Consider the following 27,360-nt stretch of genomic DNA (forward strand, 5'->3'; position numbering starts at 1 on the left):
GTTCTACTCATCCAGAACAGTGGACACTGCGGTGTCGTTAAGCTCACTGCTCACAGAAGCTGAGGTCAGCTGGATGCTTCTGTCAACAGTGGGGACTCTTCCACCAACAGTTTCATCAGTGTTCCTCTTTGGCCTCAGCAAGATAATGAAACACTTGGGAAGAAATAGACAGCCTAACAAGCCATAGCTGGATGCCAAAATGGCAAATATTTCCACAGCCACTTTGAATTTGCCTTTGGTGCTCAAGTAAGCAGGGACAAAAGAGATCCAGACAATAAAGAAGACCAGCATCCCAAAAGTGATGCATTTCCCTTCATAATAGTTATCTGGCAGCTGGCGAGCCACAAAGGTTGTAAGAAAACACAGCAGAGCCAGAAGCACATCAAACCCAAATATGGAGCACAGAAACTCTATAGAACCTTCATTGCATTCAAAGATGATCTTTACATTTTGAATTTCAATGTTCTTGAACATGCTCGGAGGCTCCAACACCAAGTATGCTGCACACACACCAATCTCCCCTACAACACAGATGAGTACAATTAATTTTCGAATAACAGGGTGCATAGATATAAGTCGGGTTTTGGATACGGAAATCCTGTAGGCAAAAAAGAGTGAAATAGTCTTTCCAAGAATGGAAGACAGACAAAGGCAAAATCCCAGTGCCAGAGTGACCTGGCGGGCCATGCAGGTCCAGTTAGATGGCTTGCCTATGAACAGCATGGATGACAGCACCGTGATAACCAGAGACATCTGAATGAGGAAGCTCAGCTCCCGGTCATTGGCTTTCACCAATGGAGTGTGTCTGTTGATTATATACACAACAGTGACTGCCAAGACCACAAGTGCCCCAAAGATGGAAAGGATGACAAGGGTGAACCCCAGGGCCTCCTCATAAGCAAGGAATTCCACAAGCTTTGGCACACACTTGCTCTTCTCTGCATTGGACCAGTCATCTTCACCGCATGGATCACATAGCATTTGGCCTATTGAGAAAAACAAAATAAAACAAAACAAAACAAACAAAAAACCCAGAGAATTGACCATTGACTTCAATAAAATTTGTCACATTTACCTAAGAACAATCTGGGGCAATTAAAGACCTGAACAACATTTACTGGAAATCTATTATAAAATCTACATAATATCTTAAAGTTACTAGTATAAAATTGCCTTGGTGCAGATGCTGTGACAGATTTAGAGTTGTTTTCAATTTCGGGAATTGATTATTTTTTTCTCAACTCGAACTGTTCTTGAATTGGTCTTTTCTATTTATGAGCTCCTTTCTTTCTCCTTTAACTATCTATTGAAGAAAAAGATCTGTGTCTTTCTCAACCCAAGCACATCCCAGGAATGAGAAAGTTGCAGCTTCTGATATGAAACAATCAAAATGACTGGGACACAGCTGGTTAAACCCTAGTATTTTTATTCTCTTATGTAATATCCCCTCATGGAGAAGAATCATTTATTTACCTACTCACAAGTGCCCAACTCTAAATGCTCATTCACTGAGTGATGAGGATGATGATGGGAATAAAAACAAAACCCCAAATCACAGTCCCTAAGGCTGAGAAAGCTAAGTCTGGAGGGAGTCTCTAGGAGCAAGCATTGGTGAACAAGAAAAGGCTAGTTGAGATAAGATTATGGCACATGATAAAATGGGTGGACTCTGTAAATTTAAGGATTCAGGTAAAATAGACATTTCCTTTCAACCACTCTGACTCCTAGTCTGGACAGATCTGGATGGAATTCTTTGTGGAGACTGTGGGACCTTTAGCAAGGGAGTTGTGCAGCTTATAGGGTATCTTTTCCTATGAAGACATTTTATCATTTTACATAATTATTCTTGTGAGCTATTTAACAAAAGACAAGTGAATTTTTGTGTCTTCAAAAAAAAAAAAAAACCAACTGTAAATATGAATAAATCTGCTCCAACATATTTCTAGAAACCAAACCTGTCTATGTCAACTCCACTGAGCAGCAACTGAGCAGGCTGTCACAGCAGTTCAAGCTTCTGCCACTGTGCAATGTATGTGCCTTCAGTGCTTAGAACCTTGTGAATTTGAGCTTTTCTCCAATTAGATTTAGTGTTCAATCTAGTTAAAAAACAAGTACTTAGAAGATTTTATGAATTTATTCATATTTCATATTTTGCATATTTTTAGTGTTTTTTATGCATATGGTTGTACGTCTTTTTCAACTTTAGTAGCAAAAACTATATTATCCTTAATTCACACTGTTCAGAACATTTAGTAATTTTATAGATGTTAATTATTTTGCCATACATTGCTTATATCTTTTATGAAAATTATTTCAAGCATGTCTTTGTCAGGAAATGTTTAATCTAACTGCACTACTATTCATGAAAAATTGGTTCCATCCTACCTGGTTTCTCTGACACATATCCATCCTCACATGGGATGCAATCAAAGCAACATATGGGTTGACCCTGGCGAATCCTCTTCTGGGTCCCTGGGGCACACACTTTTGTACAGAATGACTCTGGAAGCTAGCAAAGACAAAGATGATGAACATAACAAGGCCTTGAAACTTTTCCACTTTTGAAATAAAGAATGTTCTTGTTTGTATATACATGGAGATATGTGTGCCATTTATAAAGAAGATTAATGCTGGATACTGAGCAAAGATAGCAGACAAAGCATGATAATATGGAGAGCCTGGAAAGAACTTTATGTAAAGAACAGTCTTATGATTGACTCTGGAAATGACAAGCTAACTATAATGACAGTGGTTTGTCACCTTGGTAATCAAAACCAAACTAATATAACATGGGATGCTTTAGATGGGGCAGTTTTTTAAGTATTTTCCTGGTTTGATGAGAACTGTGACACCAATAACCACCTTCAGCTCCTGAAGGATATTTTCTTTCAGCAATAGAATTCCAAAATATTTTTATTATACATACACATTTTTCCTGTGGCTGTTAAAATGGAAAAAACGAATTATCTGCTTCATTTAAATTATGAAAGTAAACAGATAATATAGAGAAGGCATAGCTTAGAATGTTTCTTGTTCACTACATTTAGAAATTTCAATAGCAATCATTGGCTTCTTTGTATTTTTAAATTCAACAAGGATATGCACCTAAAATTCAGGATAAACCAGGCATTTACATATTAATGTGGGGAGATAATTATCTACAAACTAATAAAATATGTTTTGTGGTCCATGCTTATTGACAGCTTGAACAACCTACTAAGACCATAGATCAGAAAACAAAATCCAAAAACAAAGAAATAACAACCAAAGCAAAATAAAAATCTAGATCAGTTAAGCCTACAAAGCCATAAACCATTGAGGACATAATACACATTTTTGGTGGTATTTATGAATTTTCAACATGTTTGAATTACATATAAATAAGATTCATTATATGAATATAATCTGAATTTATTCTCTCCTGAACTCCATATCCTAAACACAATGGTGGCAGGACTCCTCCTCTAGTAGAGACTATGCCAGTAGTAGCAACCTCAGAATCCTGGGGTACCTGGAACCTCATAGACCAAACCAATATCCAGAACTCCTGAGACTTTACCAATTTCAAGAACCTCAGAGACAACAGGAACTCAAAACCCCAAACTCCAGAGATAACACAGGTCACTAAAATCCCAATGGAAAGACACTACTAGACTTAAAGTCTCTGGTCATCACAACCGCAGACAGTTCAAGCCAGAAGATGAGAGAGGGAAACAAAGCAAGAGAAAATCATCCACCTAATAAGATAAAGTGAAAATTGGCACCTAACCTTATACTATACCCAAACTCAGATGAGTATAGGCCAGTGAAAGAAGCAAACAATAACACCTAGGGCAGTATAGTATGACTAGAACCCACCTATCCTTCTACAACAAACTGAATATTCTAACACAGCTGAAATACAAGGAAAATACTTTAAATCCAATCTTATCATGATGATACAGGCCCTTAAACAGGAAATAAATCCCTTAAAGAAACCCTTAAGGAAAATAGAGAACTCTTGGGGGCTACAAGAAACTAAATCACTAACCAAAAAGCATACATGTGCTGAATATAGGACACCCTCATATATGGAAGATGTGCAGCTTGTTCTTTATGCAGATCCCTCAGCAAATAGAATGATGACCTTCCCTGACTCTGTTGATTGCCTATGGATCCTGTTTCCCTAACTGGGCAGTCTTAACTGGTCTCAGTGGGAGAGGATGTGAATAATCCTATAGTAACTTGATGTGTCAGGTAGGAGGGTACCCAGGTACCCCTTTCAGAGGAGAAAAGAACAAGGGATGAAGGAATTGTATAAGTGAGGGAGTGACTAGGAGGAGAGGAGGTGCTATGATTTGGATATAAAGTGAATAAATGAATAAATAAATAAATAAATAAATAAATGGATGAAAGTAAATCCTAGACAACACAATCGAGTGAAAACTGAATAAGCATGTTTAAGACTTCAAAATGGAAATAAAAGCAATAAGGGAAAAAAACTGAGAGAATTTTGAATATGAATAGGTAAGCAAACAAAACTACAGACATAAACATCACCAACAGAATACAAGACATGAAAAGTCTCAGGCACAGAAGATCGAAGAGAAGAAATTGATACAGCAGGAAATGTTAAATCTAAAGAGTTCCTTACAGAAAACATCCAGGAAATCAGACAAAATATGAAAAGATGAAATCCAAGAAAAATAGGAGTAGAGGAATATTTTCATATCAAAACCCAGAATACATGTTCAAGAAAATCATAGAAGAATATTTCTTAACTTAAATTTGGTACTTCAAGTACCTTATAAAGGTACATGAAGCTTACAGAACACCACATATATTGGAAGAAAAAGAAAGTCCCCATGCTGTCTAATAATCAAAACACTAAATGAATAGTACAATAAAAAATGTTAAAAATTGCAAGGACATGCTGACAGGAATCTGTTATCGCTGTCTCCTGAGAGTCTCTGCCAGAGCCTGACAAATACAGAGGCAGACACTTGCAGCCAACCATTAGACTTAGTATGGGGTCCCCGGTGGAGGAGTTAGAGAAAGGACTGAAGTCATTGATCATTAGTATATCTCAGTTATCAGTGGACTCAGCATCCCATTTAAAAGATATAGACTAACAGAGTGCAGTTGAAAATAGAATGAGTCCTTCTGCTTCCTAGAAGAAACACACCTCAATATCAATGATAGGCATTACTTCAGATTAAAATGTTGGAAAAAAGATTTTCCAAGCAAATGGACCCTAGATGCAAGCTAGTGTAGTGATTCTAATATCTAACAAAAGAAACTTCCAGCCAAAATTAATCAAAAGAAAGGGGGAAAACACTTCACACTCATCAAAGGGAAAATTCACCAAGAAGATACCTCAGTTCTGGATATCTATGCCACAAATTCAAGGGCGTGCACATTTTTAAAAAAAACAATACTAAAACTTAATTATACACAGAACCTGACATATTAAGAGTAGAAGTCTCCCTACTCTCACTAATGGAGAAGTCATCCAGAGGGAAGCTAAACACAGAAATAATCAACTAACAGATGCTCTGGCACAAATATCCCTAACAGATATCGACAGAACATTTCATTCAAACATTAAAGGATATAGCTTCTTCTCAGCAACATTCTAAAAAATTAAACACAAATTGTTCACAAAGAAAATCTTAAAAGATACAAGAATATTGAAATAACTCCATGTATCTTATCATACCACTATGAATTAATGTCAAATTTCAACAAAAATAGAAACAGAAAGCCTACAATTTCAAGGAAACTGAACAACTCTCTTTTGAATGACCAGTGGGTCAAGATAGAAATAAAAAAATTAAAGACTTGGTAGAACTCAATGATGAAGAATTCACAACATAGCCCAAACCTATGGGGAAAAAAATGAAATCAGTGCTAAGATTTTCCTGTAAGCACTAAGTGCCTTAATGAAGAAATTGGAAAGATCCCATGCTAGTAAATTAACAGCATGCATGAAAACTCTAGCACAAAAAAAGCAAATACACCCAAGAAGAGTAGAAGGCAGAAATAGTCAAACTGAGGGCTGAAACCAATAAAACAGAAACAAAGGTATCATTACAACAAATCAATAAAACAAAGAGTTAGTTCTTTGAGAAAATACACAAGACAGACAAGCCTTTATCTAAACTAACTACAAGGCAGAAAGAGAACATACAAATTTACAAAATCAGAAATGAAGAGAGACATAATAACAGACACAATAACAAATACTGAGAAAGTTCACTGATCATTATGTCATACTTCAAAAATCTGTATTCCATAGAATTGGAACATCTAAAAGAAATGCATAAATTCCCGGATAGATACCACTTACCAAAAGTTAAATCAGAACCAGATAAGCAATTTGAATAGATAGACCCACACCCCCTAAGGAAATAAACACAGTCATTAATATCTAACAACCCAAAAAGAAAAGAAAAGAAAGGAAAGAAAAAAACCCCTCAGGGTCAAGAGATTTTAGCACAGAATTCTATTAGACTTTCAAAGACGAGCTAATGTTTACTCCTGAAGTTATTCTACAAAATAGAAAATGGAAGCCACAATCACCCTGATACAAAAAAACACAGAAAAAAACAAAGAAGTACATGTCAATATCCCTCATGTACATATGCAAAACCAGGGTTTTTTTGTTTGTTTGTTTTTTGTTTTTGTTTTGTTTTTTTTGTTTGTTTGTTTTTTTCGAGACAGGGTTTCAATGTGTAGCCCTGGCTGTCCTGGAACTCACTCTGTAGACCAGGCTAGCCTCGAACTCAGAAATCCGCCTGCCTGCCTCTGCCTCCCAAGTGCTGGGATTAAAGACGTGTGCCACCACCGCCCGGCAAAACCAGGTATTAAAATATTTGCAAGCCAAATTCAATAGCACATCAAAGACATCATTCACCATGATCATCCCAGGGATGCAGAGGTGTTTTAATATGTAAAAATCTGTCAATATAATATACTATGTAAACAAATTGAAAGAATAAACAACATGATCATCTCATTAGATTCTGAAAAAGCCTTTGAAAGAACTCAACCAACTCCCTTTCATAATAAAAGTCTTGGAGAGATCAGGGATACAGGGAAATACCTAAACTACTAAAGTGAATATAGAACAAGCCAATAGCATAAATTTAAATGGAGAGAAAATCAAAGCAATTCTTCTAAAATGAGGAGCAAGACAAGGCTGTACACTCTCCCCATATGTAATTAATATAGTACTTGAAGTTCTACACTTATGAGTATTGATCAGCTTTGGCACATTTGTAGCAGAGGATACACTTAATCCTGTAGAAACTTGATGCCCTCAGGAAAGGCAGATGCTGGCCAGATTGAAGTCAGGATAGGTGGGTGGGTGGAGAGCATCCTCTTGGAAGTAACTGGAGGGGAGAAGGGGTGGTGAACTCAGGGAAGGGGAACCAGGAAGGGGGCAACATTTGTAAATTAATAAAACAATACAGTTTGCAAATGGATAGAACTAGAAAGAAATCCTCCTGAGTGTGGTAAATGGAGCCAGAAAGACACTCAAAGTATGTAGTCACTTATTAGTGAATAGTAGCTGTAAAGTAAATCATAACCATGCTACAATCCAAAGACTCAGAGAGGATACTTAAGAAGGAGTCACGAGAGCCTCAAGGGAGTCCATATGAATCTCCTTGGGAAGGAGAAATTGAAAAGCCCCGTGATGTGTGGAGAAGGTTGGGGAATGGGAACAGGGGGGATCAGCTTTGGGGAGGGTGTGGAGGGAGAGACTACAGTGCCAGATAAATGGAATTTTGAACCATTTGGGGAACGAGCTAAAAAACCCAGTGCCATGGAAATTCCTAGAAATCAAAGAGGGTGACCATAGCTAAAATTCCTTTCAGGTGGGAATGTAAAACCTTAACTGACAGTCTCCTTTAGTGAGGAGAGACTTCTAGTGGGAGGATTAGGACACCAACCCAGCCAGATATTCTTCAACTTACAATTTGTCCGACCTATAAGATGTGTTAGGTTAAAGGCTCCACAGAAATTGTGGGAGTGGCCAAACAATTGCTCTTCCCGACTTAAACCCAGGCCATGTAAGGAATCCCAAAGCTGATACTGCCTGAAGGACAAGGATCCAGAGGGTGGAAAACCCAGAGACCTCTGATTCTTCTGTTGCCTTTTGGGATCCTTTACCTCATACTGAGTTGCCTTTCCAGCCTTAACCTAAGTAGTGAAGATGCCTAGATTTACTGTAATTTTGTATGTCATGTTTAGTTGATATCCATGAGAGGCCTGCATTTTCTGAAGAGAAAAAAAGGAGTGGCTGTGGGTGAGGCAGAAACAAGGTGAGGTTGGAGTGGGATATAAGGATAGAGGGGACACTGCAACTGGGGTGTAAAAAAAATCACAAAAAAGAAAACCAAAAGGTTAAATGCATACATATTTAAAAATTAAAATAAAAATTAGGAAAAATAACTCCTTTTTATTACAAAAGCTAATAAAATCAATTCATTCCATTAAAACATTCTCAAAATATCAAAACACCAGTAAATTATATTATTCATTTATTTTAATTTAACAAGGACTCTATATTCTAAATAGACAACAATACAAAAAAATTATTCTAGACTAAGTAAATTGATTTGCAATATAGTAAAAAGCTTTAGGTATTTTACATTTATTTAGTGTCTGAAAAAATAGACTTTTATATGTATGTATATATATATATAGATAGATAGATAGATATAGATATAGATATAGATATAGATATAGATATATATAAACAAAAATATATCAGGCCAACTAACCCTTGAAGATTCAGTGTTCCAAAATAACATTGAGTTCTTTGGAAGAACAAACTCATATTTTGAACTTGTGAATTTGTATTCTCCAACCTTGACAAAAGTGATTTCTCCAGTATCATCCAGGTGCCAATTGAGGATATCATAATATCCATTTTTTATATCTCCATTGGTATCAAGTTCTATTTCGCTTCCATCATGGGTAGTAAATTTTATTTTTCTCATGTAATTCCAGAGCTAATGAAGAGGAGTGAGAAAAAAGTAAATAAATAAATAAATAAATAACTTGTAAGCATTTAAATACTTAGAAAATAAAGATGTATAAAGAAAAGTAGATTTGTTTTCATATGTAACTCATAAGATTCTACTTTTTCTAATGCTGTTTTTGTTACCAACTCTGATATCCTCAAGCTACAGGTGGCAATAAATCAGAAAGAATGATTTGGTAAATTAAGATATGCTGCATAAATAATATACATACTGGATTATAAAGTTTTAAAAAGAATGAAAACTATCCCATAAATAATTTTACATTATTATTTTAATATCATGACAACATATTAAATTATGACAACACAATAAATAGTATTTTAGACATACTGGGTTAAATAACTTGTGAAATTTAGTTTTACCTATTTTTCTTTACTTTTGGCCTTTGTAAAATTTTAATATGCCTTTGATGTATATTATAATTGTATGTATTTGTTGGCCTAAAATAAGCATATATTATGGCTTAGCATTATAGTATCTGTGTATCAAGAGACAGGAGAATGTTTAGAATATTTTCATTCTCCTTTCTACACTGTCCCTATGTAAAGATACAAAGATCCATAACTATTTCCTTCTTCTGAAACTCTCAGTCTAGTAGAGAGACTGGACAATCAGGCTCTAAAAGTTAAATTCAGTAAGTGTATGTTGCTGTTGTGTCAGTTTCCTCCCAAATTCAAACATTTCATCCTTTCAGTGAAGCTCTTCCAGTGAAGTACTATGGAAAATATCTCAAAATAGCTTTAGCAAGTCCATGAATGTAGCAGGATATTTTGTCCACTACATTTTACAACAAAGCTCGTTAATTTGGGAGGAGCTAATGTGGGAGGAGAGAGGGAGAGGAAGAAGAGAAGGAAGAGGAGGGCAAGGAGGTAGCAGCCATGGAGAACCACGCTTGGGTCCAGAACAGTCGTGCATAACGATTTATATCTTAAGGTCAGATATGGGGAAACAACTCTAATTATGTGGGCAAACTGTTAATTGAGCATTTCCAAATATATAAAGCTTTTGGATAATAACTAAGCTTTAGAGTCTCATTTCTCAAGTTCTGTGTGGTTGGCGGGTATAGTCTGGGTTCAGCCAAGCTTTGTGGAGACAGCGTGGATTGGCAAAGCCGTGGCCATGTTAGTGTCTCGTGGGTGTCAGGGCTGGTGCTTCTGGCCTGCCAGAGCCAAGGTCTTGCAGGGCTAGTTGTTGTGCACGTGGTCTGAACTAAGCAGAACCGTCACGGCTTAGATACTAGGCCTGAACCTCTGCTTCTTAAAATATTACCCTCAACACATGAAACTGAGCTGATTAACTATGTAGCTCCCTGGGAAAGTAAGAAAGGAAAGAGGAGCGTCCTCAGAGTGTGTTAACATGCAAAGACGAATCAGACAAGACAAGGTACAAAGAAAACTGAGACCACTCCATCTGCTGGGGAGAAAGAGAAACCAGCTGAGCTACCTGGAAGTAATTTAGACCAACTAAAGAAGGACACAGCTTTGATCTGCCTGAAAGCAGGTTCAAAGGTTTTTGTGAGCTGTCATGCAGGCTGGGGTGGGCCTGGGTGTTGCATCTGTCTTAGAGTCAACTGTGCTCCTGTGCCTAACTCCTCACCCTCATTCCTTTAAGTTACCCCAATAAAACCCGTTGGTTCACTGAGTTCGTCTTTGGTGGAGTCTGAACCTGAATGTGGTGTGTTTAGGGCTCCCTATCTGGGGTGAGATCAATAGTCAATCAAATGAATGGTCAAAGACTTCCTCAGTCTGATCCTTCCCTTGATCAGTTTTCTTAGAGTTTCAGTTGCTTGAAATTTTTGGATGGTAAAACACATTTCTCTAGCATCATATAATTCTCAAGAATTTAGAAATGCCAGGTAAGTATTGGGCATGTCCCTAATCTCATAGACTCAGGCAAGGAGCACGGTGTAAACGTATCTCAGGAAGACAATGATGAGAAGGAACAGAAGAAGTAAAATAAGTAGAAGAGAAAAAGAGAGTGTAATTTAGACATGTTCAAGTAAATAATAGAATTTCAAAGGTTTTCTAGTCTATTGATAGGATGATCTTGAAACATAAATAAATACTGAAGATTATTTTGATTTCATTAAAATATACTTTATATTGATACATTTACCAGGCTTTCTTGATTCACAGAATGAAGAGTGTTACCTGGGGAACTATGATCATCCAGCACTGACTGCAGTGTGGACCAACCTGAAAATGAAAGTTAAGTGAAAAGGCAAGGGTCCCAGCCACTGTGGCCTCGGGTAAATTAATAGGTTGTTATATAAGAATAAAGGGATAATGCTCTGACAAGGAAGAAGTAACACATTAGTGATGTTAAGTGGACCTTATGTGGGACAGACAGAACCAAAGCAGGGAAGCTCAAGTTCTGTACCTTTTGTAAATGAGAGGAATGGACAGAAAGGAGGAGGGAATCATGGATGAGACCATTCTTGGCAACACTGCTCATGCTAGTGTTTTACCAACATGAATCATTTGAGGGATGATGAAGACAGGTTCAGTGGGTGTGAATGTCCCAAATAACCCCTATAATATTTACCCCTTGACATCCATCCTTTTGTGTGGCTCTTGGATATTGTATGAAGACCCCATTCTCTACTCTATTCTTTTAAATAGATAAGGCAAATTGTTAAGACAAAAGTTCTGGAGTATAAGTCAAATTGTATATAATATCCAGGACTCATCCTAAACTGGAGAGACATAAATGTCTTTGCTTAACATGAAGCTAATGGTTTTGAATCCAAGTAGTGATCTTAGATTACGAGTTGCATATTGTATATGGGTACAGACCAAAGGAAGAAACCAGAATTATTACATCACGCTTTACTCTGAGATATGTTTACATTTCACTTTTGTGAAGAATAACAGTATATTTTGTAAAATTCATTATTAATTTTTTCAAGGCAAGTTTGTTATTATTGACAATAAGCCTTGTAAGTTGGTGAGAAATGAGGACTTAATATTAACAATCAAGTCATCCAGACAACTTTTGATGGTATAAAATCATACAGAATCAAATAGGCAATTTCAGTGGTATGAACTTGGGATTAAAAACATGGTTTTACATCATGCTATATTATATGGTCAAATAACGTACCCTCTGGGATTCAAAGTCAGGTATAGTTGGACATACTATATTTTCCCTATATTCTTCTGTTAATTCAGCCCTGCTTAAATGATCCATGCCATAAGCCATAAGATACACAGCTTGTTTGATATTGTTTGTGATTCTTAGCTGAGTCATATCCAGATAGGTATTTTTCAGATCCTCCAGCTTCTCCTCTCCAGTGCAGAGCTGATCAGACATGTCATACAATCTGTCTTCTTTACCAGTCATATTCACTCTGTGGTCCACATTGTAAGGCACACTGCTGTTGGGCCAGGTACAGTTAAAAGCAGTTTGCCAGAATTCAATGGTTAAGACATCATTTGGATCCTTGCTAGGGTGGACATCATAAAGAAATTCTTTTAATCCTGGTATAACACTTCTTGGTATTGCAAATCCAATCGTTCCACCAAAATAGGGAAAATACTCAGGCTTTGCAATGAGAGCTGAGGTAATCCAGGCTTCGCTGGCTATCCATGTCCTGTCAGTTATGTTATGATGAATCACTTCCAGCACAAACGGACTGAGGTCAATATCAGTTGCATAAAGCACAATGACTTTGGCAGTGGAAGTCTTTACTGCCTTAACAGCTTTCTGCATTTTCTCATTGGAGTAGACTTTTGGAATGGTTTCAGAGAAAGCAACACAGAGGTTGGCCTTCTTCATTTTTTCCTTAAATAATTTTACTCCATGTTTCCCATAATCATCATCAGCTGCAATAGCACCTACCCAGACCCAACCAAAGTGTTTGACAAGATTCACCATGGCCTCAGACTGGAACTTATCACTGGGTATTGTGCGAAGAATATTCTGAAACTGAAAATCGCTACTAAAAATCGAGGAGGAAGAAGCATAGCTCACCTAAAATAGAAAATATTTAGATTTACTAGAAAGCAGGAGCCAAATCTTAAATGAAAATGACATCTTCAGAATATTTGAGAGGGAGCTGAACAGTGATCCCTTTGCCCTCACATACTTCTGTAGACAATGACTTTCTACTGAATCTACTTTCTGGGTGTGGACGGGAACAATTCTGACAACACTGTGCCCAATCAACACAAAGGTTTTAGGACTACCAGTTGTTAAGATAAAGACACATGTTATCCTTGTTTTCATGGGTGGAACCACAGCAGTGTCAGGAATATCTCTGCACTTTCCTCTGTTTTCCTGGACATTGGTACATTGGTGACTCCTCTGAGTTAGGATATTCAGACTCCTCGTCAGCTTCAGCGTCTCCTGTGCAGAGATGATGGACTGAGTCCAAGTCTCAGTCTGCACAGTAGCATGGTTTTGTCTCCTGTGTGCTCTCCTTGTCTTACCTCTCATCCTTTAATTACCTCTTATCCGTCTGTTCTTTTTTCTGTCTTTTAGTTTCCTGCTGTCAGGACTCCTGAGTAAGTCCTAAAACTTGAAGTGAGAGACATGATAGAAAGGACTACTCTAATCAGAAGACTAAAACCTCTTGTCCCACAAAGTTACCATAAATTCTCTTTTAATGTACAGTGTCAGATAGATGATAAATTCCTCACTTCCTCAGTAGTCCTTCTTTGCACTTAACATTTTGGAGACCTAAGCATGGCGATCAGGTGAGCACATATTCCTGACACTCCTTCATGTATTTTTGCTGTAGCATATCCTGCAATTACTGGCATGTACCCTAAATATGTTAATTTCTCCCTGATCCAGTCTCATGCTCTAAGGCATCACTTCCAACACAATGATCTTCTATAACACCCAAGATCCAATTGAGTCCTTCATTTACACTGTATTCTTCCTATGTTTAGTTTCTCTCTGTCATTTTTATTCTTCTTATTCCACCTTCTAATATTTGTATTTTCCTTTTAACCACACAAACAGCAAATCTGTTGAAGCTATTTTGTAGGAATTAACCTCTTCAAGAAGGAATGATATCAGATTTCTGAGGGTTAGTGAATTATATATCATATAAAGTCTTGTTACTTGGACTTATTTAGTCATTGTTTGCCCCACAATAAAATTAATATTATGATAACCTATTCTTTTTTTTTTTTTTTTTTTTTGTTGTTTTTCGAGACAGGGTTTCTCTGTGTAACCCTGGCTGTCCTGGAACTCACTCTGTAGACCATGCTGGCCTTGAACTCAGAAATCTGCCTGCCTCTGCCTCCGCCTCCCAAGTGCTGGGATTAAAGGTGTGCACCACCATTGCCCAGCTCTTTTTTAATTTCTTAGTACCAAAGTATTAAACAGAAGATTTATTTTATTTCTTTCTGAGAGGTACTAAAAGACTTTATGAAAGTATATCTAAGGTTTCCAGAATATTCGTGAGTTCATTAGAATTTAGTGGAAGATAGAGCTCATAGCAACTGCAGTTTGGGTAAGCTACATGAAACCCACCCCTAAGATATATGCCAAGTCACCCATCTTTCCTTGTATGCTTTTCAGAGTGCTTTCCTTTGTTATTATTTTCACTCACATTTCAAGCTCTCTAAATTAGATACTATATTTTATTGGCACTGTGCATAATTAATGAAGCATTTGTCTATAAAGAGCCAGTCACTGGATTTTATCTAAAGTATCACAAAAGAAAAGGAAAGGAGGAAGGAAAACTGGAAGAAAAAGATGAAGAAAGAAAGAGAGAGGGAGAGAGAGAGAGAGAAAAGAAAGGAGGAAGTATAGATGAGAGAAGGGACTGGAGGATGAAGAAAGGAAAAGAATGAAATACTGCCATTACTTCAGGATCACCAATAATCTTGCTCCTTATTCATTACCAATACATCCTGACACTTTAATGACACAGCCTTTGAAATAATTCTAGATCTTTTTATTTTCCTAATAATTTATGCTTTGCAATTACTTATTTTTGTATTGACATATGTCATTCTCTCTGGGTTTAAAGTAACCTATTAAGTTAGCTAATGTGAAATTCCCAGGCTCATTTTAGACTGTCAGTGTGATGATTGGCTAATGACTCAGAGGCATGAACAGAGTCCCAAAGAAAAAACCTGTGACTTTTTCCAGACACTAATCTACCACGAAGTATTTATGGATAACCTCCACCCTGCTCCATACAGTGCTCTGTGAGATAGTAATATCCTCATCACTACACCACACGTTAGTCGATGCAAGCACGATGCTCCAGCAGTTTGAGCAATTTCAAATGCCTTCTAAATAGACAGTGATGCACTCTGCCAGGGCTTGGTTGAACAGAGTAACCTGGAGAACCTGGCCCTATTCTATCTTCTCTCTGTAGCTTAGTGCAGCTTCTTTAGACCTTTAAATATTTGCAATAATTTCTATATGCTCTTTGTATTTACCTCTTTTTTTCTTATCTTTTTGTGACAGAAATTCCTTGTGCAACAGCCCTGATTGTTTTGGCACCTACTTTGTTGAACATGCTGGCTTTGAATACATAGAGATTCACCTGCCTATACCTCCCAAGTTCTGGAATTAAAGGCATGTGCCACACCTCCTGGCCCAGTGTTTGTATTTCTTTCTAAGCACATAGCACACTATTCCAAGGTACCTGAGGTATGTTATACACCCCTAAAATTCTTGAGACATCAGCTGACAGTGTTGATCCTCCTGCTCCAATAATTCCAACTAGAAATTTTCCAGTGCTGTTTCTCCATTTAGGCTTGTATTCTTCCTGCCCTGTTAGAAGCACCAAAGATGACTCCAGTGCTTTGGTGGTGGAGAAACAGTTGTCAAATATCTGGTAGCCCAGAGTGTGTTCAGGCAAAATATCTTTCCTCTCATTAATTTCGTTGATGGTGTGGATCATGGTTTTCATCCAGCGGAAACCCCGGAAATTAAACCTGGAAAGAAAAAGCATTTGTGAGATACTAAGGGGGGTCAGGGAAAGGGGAAGCTTTTCAGGGAAGAAGCTTCAGTTAAGTTTCTGATTATAGCATTTGCTGAAGGAACAGCATGTGCCGCAGTTTCTGTACATGTCAAAATTGTAAGTCTTTATAAGTGACCGGTTTAAGTTTTCTTGCCCTATATTTTCCTTATATGCTACTACATTTGGAAATTTCTTGTTATTTCTGTACAAAATTGTTCTTCTATCGACAATTCTCTTAACCAAACACAACTAAAAATCCCTTAGAACAGGCTTTCTTACCTCATTCAAGGTCCCTAGGGACATAATTCTTCTGTTATTCTGAGGCATTTTTTTTTCTTCTGAATATTAAATACAATAAAAATAGTTTTAAAACATTAAATATTTATGGAAGAATTTATTAATGTTAGCATGTAAATTTCTCTGTTCTATGCTTCAATTACAAAATACAACTTACTGTTGAGATATGTTTAAGTGAAGTTGTCTTCTTGCTTGCTGTCTTCATGTAAAAACATAAATGTGAGCCTCTGGCTTTTGTTTGTCATGTTTGTCATCTACTACTAAGGGACATATTGCTCCTGTAGCATATTACCATATTGTTTTCAAGGCCTTCTACATAAAACAATACCAAAACCTCCTCTTCTTTTTCCCCTGAATTCTAACCATACTTCAGGAAAATTTCAAAGCAATTATGTAACTGTTTTCTTGCTATTCTCTTTAGCTAGATGTACTATTTACTTTTACATCCTTAGTTTAAAAAAATACCTTTATTTAAATACGTAAAAGTAATTTATGTATTTACTATTTACAATTTGGAATTTTCCTTCCTGTCTGTGTGAATGCACATTCTGTTATATGTGGAGAAGAGATGTCAATGACAAGTGTCTTCCTCAGTCTCTCTCCACCTTATTGTCTGAGACAGGGTTCCTCATTGTTCCTGGATCTTGACTTGGTTAGCCCAGGCTTCCAGGAAGCCCTATTGGTCTTCCTGTCTCTCCTTACTGAGCCTTTGGGTATCAGATTGCCACCATAGCAAGCTGTTTTAGTGTTTGTCTATGGTTACTAACTCACATCTGCTTTCTTGAAAGGCAAGGTCTTTACCAAATGTATTATCTTCCCAGACCAGTCTATTTAATATCTCTTTTGGTTCAGATTTGCTTTTCATTTAGTATTCAGTTGTTGAGTCCCTCCAGTGTTGTATACTATAAATACAGTAACAAAGAACCTATTTTCTTTATCCAGAAAATATTGATCTCTGTATGAAGAAGATGAACCAAGCAAACAAAAGAAAACAAAACTGCAATGAGAATAGATGTGTGAGCAAAGAAATTCAAGGACCATGTATCCTAGACTATAACAGCTACACACATTGGAAAGGCTGGGCAGTCAGCCTCCACACTCTTGCCTGTCACAAAGTTTCCCCTAGTCTCAGCATGAAAGTCTCCCCTCACCCATCTTGCTCTTTCCTGACCTTTCAAAGAAAGTACACCCTGTCACCAAAATATGGCCATCTCTATTCCATAATGGTACTCCCTAATGAAAACCCCCTCCTGGGAACTGCAAATGCCATCTTGAGAACAGATAAACAGCAACAACTCCCAGCCCCCATGTCACCGAGACTGGCACCCTCTCTGATGGATGGCTAAGCACTCCCCAGTGCAGGTGGCCCCTACCCATGGGAAAAGCACAAGACCAAACATCCTTGGGGAAATAAGCACCATACTTTAGAGCAATCAAGTGTTCCCAGACAGCTGTGGCCAGTTTGTGAAAACACTAGTCCCTGTTAGCAACATAAAGCCCAAAAGAGCTTCCTTACCCAGTTCTGTGATTCCAACCTCTGCCTAAACAAATGGTATTGTGTTGGAGAGATGACTTTACAACTTTCCTTGTCATGTAACCTTGAAACTTCAGAATCTGCCTATGTATAAATATCCCGAGAATCTAGATGCAGGGTCGCAATCTTGCTCTGCACAGTGGGAATGGATTGCAATCTGAACCAGGTTCTCATTATTAAACAACTCTTTTGTCTCACTATATCAGATTGGCAATTCTTTGAACTCTTTTGGGGATCCTGAGATCTGGGCATAACAATATGCTTGAAGGATGATAGAGAGCTGGGGAAAGCACAGCAGACAGATAGATGGTGAGAAGTTACTACAGCTAGAGAAAGACACTACAACTAGAAAAACATTCAAGGACAGAAAAGATCAGTAATTTGAAGACAGAGTCAAGGAGGTAAAACAATTAAAGAAAAGCAGAAAACAGAAGAGACTAGAGCAGGAAATTTTTTACCATCTTGTTACTTAATATCCAAGTCACACTGATGACAGTATTCATCTTCTAAATAAGTACTGCAGTATCTTTTAAAAGTAAGATAGAATGGCTACTCCATTTTTTTCTTATTTCTGATTACTTGGAAAACCTTTTTCAGCCCTTTATTCTGAGGCCTGATTTATCTATCTTTGTTGTTGAGGTGTGTTTTTTGTATAGAGCAGAGTGATTGTTCCTGTTTACACATCCACTCTGTTAATCAGTAGATTTTTTAAGGTGGAGAATTGAGTTCATTGATGTTGAGAGATATTAATGACAAACGATTGTTAATTCCGGCTATTTTGATGTTAATGTTGACATAGTGGGTGTCTGTTTCTCTTCTTTGGTTTTACTGGTATGGAATTACTTCTTGTATGTAGTTAACCTCAATGGAGTGTAGTTTTAGTTCTAGTGCTTTTTAAGGGCTAAATTTTGGGATAGATATTGTTTAAATTTGATTTTGTTATGGAATATCTTGGCTCCCCCACCCCCACCCCATCTATGCTGTTTGAAATTTCTGCTGGGTATAGTAGTTTGGGCTGGCATCCTTGGTCTCTTACAGTCTGCAAGACATGTGACCAGACCTTTCTTTCTACCGGCATGTGTGAGAGGATCTACATAGTCCTGCAGTCACTTGGGGTGCCAAATTCATTTCAAAATTAAAGCAATACCAGATGTCTCTTAAATCCTTGCCAAACAAAAACAAATGTAGAATCCCACAACCAAGATCAGTCTGGCTAACTTGAAATCTTGTGGAAGAGATAGGGAATTATTGATGAACCTGAAGGGAATATGGTTTCTACAAGAAGACCAACAGAATCAACTAACTTTTACCCTTGGGTGGTCTTATAGACTGAACCAACTACCAAAGCGCATACAAGGTCTGGACCTGGGCTCCTGCACAATGTAGCAGACATACAGTTTGGATTTCATGACGATCCCCAAAGACCTGGACCAGGGGCTGACCCTGACTCTCTTGCCTGCCTGTGGATCCAGTTCTCTTAACTGGGCTGCCTTGTCTGACCTCAGGGGGAGAGGATGTTTCTAGCCCTGTAGTGAATTGATGTGCCAGGGTGGGTTAGTACCCAGGTGGTGGAGATCTCCCCATTCTCAGAGGTGAAAGAGATAAGTAGTCAGGGAGTGGCCTTATGAGGGGACATCTGGGAGAAGAAGAGGTGTGGAGACCAGCAAGTAAAGTCAATTGATTAACTGATAGATCACACACACACACACACACACACACACACACACACGTAAGATTTCATTTCAAGATCTAGAAAAATATCCTCCTGTGTTGAGCCTGTAACTATATCTTTAAATTAGCCAAAAAATTCATTAGTTCTTCTCAAGGGAAAAAAAAAAAAACTATCTGCCCCAAGCTGGGTTATTTACAACATAGGGAAAACCAGAGTAATCTTCAGTATGCAGTGGTGGCTTATCAGCTGTGTGGGAATATTTTCTATTATTAAAAATCCTTGACTAGAGAAATGATACAGTAGTGAGAATAGAACAGGCATTGAAATGGGCAGTAGGCATCATACTATGAGTAAAACTGCATAGAAGGGATGGGGGCCACTTAAAGATTAACAAGGAAAACATCTCATTGTAAATAGGTGAGGTTTGAGGAGAGTTTTTTTCATTCATTTGTATCTATTATGATTCCCACAGTACCATTGCATACTATCATTTTTTCTTCAAATATTTTATAAATTTAACTTGTGTGTGCCTTAAACAAAGCAAGATACTATGCTCTCTCGTATCATTTTGTTGTAATACTTTCAGAATAATATATAAGTTCTTTTATATAATGGTCACCTGAAACTAGCATCTTGCAAAAGTTGTTGATTTCTGAATGAAATTTCTTCAAACCTCTTCTTGAAAACTTCAAGCAGTTACTGTTATAGTACATGATGACACAATAAAATTAACATTAGATTAGATCCACTCTAGCTTCTGAATACAGCATAGGGTGAGTCTCATATAGGAGTTCTCACACTAGGAGAAGTTTCATTACATGAAGAAAGTGTAAACTACTTGGAGAACATTGAAACTGGGTGTGTGTGGGGGGGTCCCTGTTCCGGAGGGCATCCCACGATGATCTCCAGCCTGGCCTGGTGCAGGGGATCTGGGCCAAGGGGACAGAGTGCGAGCAGGAAGGGGAGTTCGCCTATGCTGCTGCCTCTGCTGACTCTGCTGTCACCCTTCACTCCCAGGTGCTCCACCTGTCCCTCTGCGCTGAGCTGGTCCAGGCTGTGTCAGGTGCTGGCTAGCTAGCAAGGAGGGGAGGATCCTGAAGGAGCTTCGGGAGAGCAGATCCCAAGTGTTACAGCTCTTTCAATAGAAACCCTCAACCACCAAACACCAGGATGATCCTCACACACTTTTACTTCTCCTGAATAGGCCTCTTATATACGGTTTTGGGGTGGGTTAGGGTCTGGCAGCAGGTAACCCCTATTGGCTTGGTCTGGGAGCTTAGAGATACCTCATGTACATGTGGGAGAGTCTGAGGCACTATTCCTAGGTGACTGATGGCCATAGACCTCTCTGTGGGAGGGGCTGTGGAGAGTGAAAGCTAAGTGAAAGGTACCAGGGGTCCAGGAGCAGAGCCGAACACCTTCTGTCCCATTAGAGTCTGGGGTTTGAGGCCTGTGCTTGACCAGGTGCCCAGCTGCCGCTCATAGCCCACCGCCCCACAGGTGTGAACAGGGGTACTATGGAATGTTAATGGTGAAAATGAATTATATAGAACTATATTTCAACCAATATCTTTAAAATATAAAATTAAAGAGTATTCACTCAAATTATAATTATAAAATTTTAGCAAATCCTGAAATACCTATCATGATAAAATTAGTTTTTCAAGAAAATATTTTTACTTCTCACATCATTTCCATCATAGGACATACAAAATTAGTTCTTTTTTATAATTTGTTTATTTTATATGCATTGGTGTTGTCTTCCTGTATGACTGTGTGAGGATAGTACAGACAATTGTGAGCTGTCATGTGGGTACTCTGGAAGAGCAACCAGTGTTTTTTAACTACTTATCCATCTCTACAGATTCACAAAATTATTCCTAAGAGGCAAAAAATTTATATCAAAAAATTGAAAATCTAGGATATGCTGCACATACTTGTTATCACAACATCCATAAGGCAGAATAAGGTGAAAATTTATAAGGCTAGCCTAGTCTACATTGTAATTTACTAGCACACTAGGACTAATGGTAAGACCTATTTCTGTAAAGCAAACACTAAAACAATATCAGTAAAAAGGCACTATTGCACTTTCCACCTGACCTTTTGTTGAAAATAAATTTCAAAGTTTCAGTAAAAATTGTAGGCTCAGGCTCTAAGGTCAACAGTCGACAAGCAACATCTCATAAAATTGAAAAGCTTCTGTAAGGTAAAGGACACTTGTCAATAGGACAGAACAGCAACTTACAGATAGGGAAAAGATCTTTATCAACCCTACACCTGATAGAGAGCTAATATCCAATATATTCAAATAACTCAAGAAGTTAGACTCCAGAAAACCAAATAACCCTATTTAAAAATGACAGGAGCCTGATATGGCTGTCTCATGAGAGGCTCTGCCAGAGCCTGACCAATAGAAATGAGGATGCTCACAGCCAACCATTGGACTGAGTGCAGGGTTCCAAATGGAGGAGTTGGAGAAGGGACTGAAGGAGCTGAGGGGGTGTGCAGTTTCATGGGGGGAGCAACAGTGTCAACCAGCCAGATTCCCCGGAGCTCCTGGGAAGTAGACCACCACCAAAGAGTACACATGGAGGAGCCCATGGTTCCAGCCATGTATGTGGCAGAGGATGGCCTTCTTAGACATCAGTCAGAGGAGTGGCCCTTCGTCCTGTGGGGGTTTGATGCCCCAGTATAGGGGAATGCCAAGGTGGCAAGGAGGAAGTGGTTGAATAGGTGAGGAGCACCCTCATAGAGGAAAGGGGGGAATGGGATTGGGGGCTTCTGGTGGAGAGACCTGGAAAGGGAATAACATTTGAAATGTAAATAAAGAAAATATCCAATGAAAAAATGAAGAAATAAAAATGGGGTACATAGCTAAACAAAGTAATCTCAAATGGCCAAAAAGGGTCTAAAGAAATGTTCAACACCCTTAGTCATCGGGGAAACACGTCAAAACAACTCTGAGATTCTAAAGATGTTCCAACAAGGACAAGGATACATGCCCTACTATGTTCATAGCAAATTTATTTATAATGGCCAGAAGCAGGAAACAACCCAGATGTTCTTCAACAGAGGAATGGATACAGAAAATGTGATACATTTACATAATGGAGTACTACTCAGCTATTAAAAACAATGACTCCATGAAATTTGCAGGCAAATGAATAAAACTAGAAAATATCACACTGAGGTAACCCAGTAACAAAAGAGTACACATGGTGCACACATGTAGTCACTGATAAGTGGATATTAGAAAAAAAGATAGGAATACCCATGATAAAACTCACAAGACCATATGAAACTCAAGACGAAGGAAGACTAAAGTGTGGATGCTTCAGTCCTACTTTGAAGGGGGAACAAAATAATCACAGGAGGTAGAGGGAGGAGGGACCTGGAAGGGAGAGGCAGGGAGAGGGAAAAGGGGTACAGGATCAGGTGTGGAAGGAGATGGGGGAGAAGTACAAAGGGTCAGAAATTTGAACAGAGTTGTGTAGCAGTGGGGGATGGGGAAGTGAGGGAGGCTACTAGAAAGTCCCAGGTGCCAGGAAAGCAAGAGGCTTCCAGGACCCAATGGGGATGACATTAGCTGAAATACCCAACAAAGGGGAGGGAGAACTTGTAGAGACCATATCTAGAGTTTAGGCACAGCCCCTGGTTGAGGGACAGGGCCACCCACCGCTCTCAAAAGTTTTAACACAGAATTGTTCTTGTCTAAAGGAAATGCAGGGACAAAGAGTAAAGCAGAGACTGAAGGAAAGGCCATCCAGAGACTGCCCCACCTGGGGATCCATCCCATTTGCAGACATCAAACCCAGACACTATTGTTGATACCAAGAAGTGCTTGCTGACAAGAGCAAGGTACAGTTCTTCCCTGAGAGGATTTGCCAGAGCCTGCCATTACAGATGCGACTGCTTTCAACCAATGATCAGACTGAACATAGAGACCCTAATGGAGCAGCTAGCGGAAGGACTGAAGGAGCTGAAGGAGTTTGCAATCCCATAGGAAGATCAACAATATCAACCAACCAGACCTGCCAAGCTCCCGGGGACTGAACCAACATCCATAAAGTACACATAGAGGGACCCATGGCTCCAGCTGGTTGTGTAGCAGAGGATGGCCTTATCCGGTATCAATGGAAGGGGAGGCCCTTGGTCCCGTGAAGGCTGGATGCCCCAGTGTAGGGGAATGCTACGGCAATGGGGCAAGAGTAGTGAGTGGTTGGGGAAGCTACCTCATAGAAGCAGGGGAGAGGGGCGAGGGTCGAGGGTCGAGGGGCGAGGGTCGAGGGTCGAGGGTCGAGGGTCGAGGGTCGAGGGGCGAGGGGCGAGGGGCGAGGGTCGAGGGTCGAGGGTCGAGGGGCGAGGGTCGAGGGTCGAGGGGCGAGGGTCGAGGGGCGAGGGTCGAGGGGCGAGGGTCGAGGGGCGAGGGTCGAGGGGCGAGGGGCGAGGGGCGAGGGGCGAGGGAATTTACAGAGGGGAAACCAGGAAGGGGGACAATGTTTGAAATGTAAATAAATAAAATAACCAATCAAAAAAAAAAAAAAAAAAAACCCTGCAGACTAAATCAAGTAATTCAAATCATGGAAATTTAGTGTGGGGCATTATGATAGAGAGGTGGCAGCTGTGACTAAGTGATGATCTGCTGCTGAGATATCAGTCATCCCTCACTTCTTGTACCCTTCACTGTAAAAATGGAAACCAGTTAGAAAGATGAAGAAAATATTAATTAGGGACTCATTACAAATCTTACTGTTTCAGTAACTATACTGAAGATTGCTCCTTCAAATAATAACTTGGGTTTGAAACATGTATAAAAGGAAAGGGTCTGTAATTGATATAGATCTAATGATGTAAGAAACTGCCAAAACAGCTATAATGACCACACAGCATCGTGAGAAATGCTGCTGTATAAGGTAAAATGTCCAATACAATTAGTACTTGTCCTAACCTCTTACTATTAACAATAAAAAATTTATCTTCCAAAGACTCAAAATGAATATATAAAGTAAAAATGCAGTTTTGGCAATGGAATTGGAGGTTATTGTTTTTGTTTTCTTTTAATTTCTGCCATTATTTTTATGTCTAATCTGTGTGGGTTTCTATGGGTACAGAATACATATATTAGCAGATATATCCCACTTTTCTTTTTCTGACAATAATTGCTATATTTGAGTATTAAAATTTTCATTTTTGATATGGTATTTTGCAGGAGACAGCAGTAGGGACAGAATTTTTCATGCAGTTCAGATTTCTATTATGAACATTTCCTCAGATACAAAGCAGGATTCCCAGACTGCACACTTGAACAACTAACAGTGAGGCTGCAGCACACTGTGCAGCACCTGTGCTTCTCAGACCTCAGTGTCCACACACACCAACTGAGGTCTTCTGAGCATGTAGATTCTCTTCTGCATATGTGGTAGGGCAACCCCTGTTTCTACATGTCTAACAAGCTTTTAGATACTGCTGCTGGTCCAAGAGAATCCTCTGAGGAGCAACTTTCTGAGGTACAACTGCACAAAATGTCTACCCCTATAAACTGAGATGAAGTGAGATAAAACCAGAATCAAAAACTTTAACTGGAATCCAGGCACCATGCTAATTATTCTTTCTCAGCTAAATTAATGTGAATAAAAGAAGATTTAACAATGGCTTACCCCTCACACATGGCTGATTCTGGCTCCTCATTAGAGTCACTTGTTGGCATCGTCCTATAGTGAACAGGAAATAGTCCTCCAATAACAACAGAATGGTTTTCAGCGTCTACATATCCAGTCAAATTAAATTTGCCCATCAACCTGCATGTCACATTCTGGTTTTCATGTTGAGCATATAATTCAACCCACAAAAACACAGTCAATCCCAGAATCAAGCACTTCTTTCTGCTAGCCATTTTCACGTGGTGAGCTTGACGGTAATGAAAGTGTGGAAGTGACACAGGTTTTAAGGAAGCACCTTGACCAAGTGTTGTAGTGTGTGTGTGTGTGTGTGTGTGTGTGTGTGTGTGTGTGTGTGTGTGTGTGTGTGCCTAACCTGCTTGCTGCTCCTGACTAAATAATTTCATGCTGTAGACAGAGATGTCACAATCAGTTGCAATTTATGGATCTGGAATAGGAGCTGAACAGTCATCTGAGAAGACACACCTGGATATCCTGTATGCTTTGCAGTGGTAAATAATGACAGAATCATGGGATTCAGGTTGAAAGTTATTTTAAGTTGTAGAAACTGTCCCCTCTTGTTTGGCATTGTCAGGTTTACCAAGTGTCACTTCAGCCAACTCTGTGGTCCTCTTTACCCCAAAGAAGGGGGAAGGTATCATGCTTTATTATAAAGTATCAAAAGAAGCAATGGCAGGCCAAGCTTTGTCTCCAGGTAAAGAAACAACTGAAAGAAAAATTGTAAGAACTTATAGAATACTTCACATAAAATCTATGTTCTGCCATTTTTATTAGTAAAATGGTAAGATAGTCACACAGATTCTGTGCCACATTAACCTCACCAATGGCTAAGCTACCTTAGAAATATCCTGTACATTCTAAGGACTTTGTGCACGCCAGGTAGGTATTCAATCATGGAGCCACATCTCCACCCATCTGCTCCCTTGCTTGCTAGACCTCACTCAGAGACAAAGTTCTTGTTTCCAGGTCAAGTTATTATGATTCCAAGTCTTCCAGTCTTCCTCTCCGCTTATTGGCAAACATTCCCCTACCCACCTTTAGAATGAAGTTCATAGAATGTCTTCAGAATAAAATTCAGACAAGTTTATGGATCATGGATCAGAGAGACTTAAACCACCAGCCAAAGAGAGAACATCGGTGACTTAGGTTGTCTGCACATACGTAGCAGCAGTGCAGCTTGGTCTCCAAGTGGGTCTGCCAACAACTGAAGTGGTAGCTGACACTGTATCTGTTACATGCTGGTGAGTCCTGTTCCCCTAACTGGACATCCTTGTCTGGCCTCAGTGGGAAAGTATATGCCTAGTCCTGCAGTGACTTGATGTGTAGTTGTGGGCATAGGTAGGGGCAAAGGGACTGGAAGGGACATGATAAGAAGATGACACTGGGGGCTTTTCACTTTCTTCTCTAAAAAGGGAGTGGGGAATGGGGAGAAGATCAGTGTGAGGGGCATTGGGAGGAGAAGTGGGGGCTGACGTTATAAAGTTATAAAGTGGATATAAAGTGAGTGAATAAAAAAATTTAAATCCTTGGTGTGTAAGTCTTACTTATAATATTAAAATTAATAATAAACTAAAAATACTACATAGAGAACTTAGAATCAGCTATAATCTAGTCACATGCTGGGCTACAAGGGTCCTATAAATCATATTTCTGAATGCATTCACTGACCAAAGCAAATCTCAATACAGTTTAAGGAAAAAAAAAGACAACACTTAAAATTACATTGCAATTTCTAAAATTTACCTGTATTTTCTACTTCTTCACATCTCTAGTATCTTTAATAGGCTAAAAAGGAGTCGTGTAAGAAAGAAGTCAAAAGATGGGTCACCTTGGCTACACCTCACTATGATACACATTGACTACCTTCACCTCATCCTCATTGTAAGATTCCTTAGTTGTTGGTTAAGCATAGTCCATCTCCCACTGACTCCAGATTTTCCCAACGAAAGGATCGTATTTCTAGCTTGTTGGTGAACTAGGAGCGCATGCTCATTTCCCCACTGCTGGCTCCGCCTTCATGACTCACCCTGCAGTAACACTTCTGCCTTGACCAAGTGCTCTTATTGTTCGACGTGTCTAGATTCTACGTTTTCCAAAATGTGGGTGCTTCCCATAATCTCCCTTATATTTTCAAAATGTTGCTGACAAGTCTAAACGAATAGCCTGGTTCTCAGAGGGTGCTCCCCTAGATGCTCTTCAGAGTTTGGCTTCAT

General features: G+C 38.9%; 1 protein-coding gene across 2 annotated transcripts; it reads right to left on the reverse strand.

Annotated features, from left to right (window-relative positions):
• Window positions 1–3: 3 nt before the first annotated feature.
• On the reverse strand, window positions 4–25,362 carry LOC117707230 (vomeronasal type-2 receptor 1-like). Of its 2 annotated transcripts, none has more exons than XM_076932476.1 (6): window positions 25,136–25,362; window positions 15,646–15,937; window positions 12,135–13,004; window positions 8,769–8,999; window positions 2,386–2,509; window positions 4–986 (listed from the first exon to the last, which is right to left on the reverse strand). In XM_076932476.1, exons 1-6 carry the CDS (start codon window positions 25,360–25,362, stop codon window positions 4–6), a joined length of 2,727 nt encoding a protein of 908 aa, XP_076788591.1. The 2 variants fall into 2 exon arrangements, with proteins under 2 accessions (XP_076788591.1, XP_034356550.1); XM_034500659.1 differs by having other exon boundaries at window positions 25,127–25,362.
• Between the last annotated feature and the right edge of the window lie 1,998 nt (window positions 25,363–27,360).

This window comes from Arvicanthis niloticus, chromosome 4 (assembly GCF_011762505.2).
Source record: "Arvicanthis niloticus isolate mArvNil1 chromosome 4, mArvNil1.pat.X, whole genome shotgun sequence".
In the NCBI taxonomy this organism is placed as follows: domain Eukaryota; kingdom Metazoa; phylum Chordata; class Mammalia; order Rodentia; family Muridae; genus Arvicanthis; species Arvicanthis niloticus.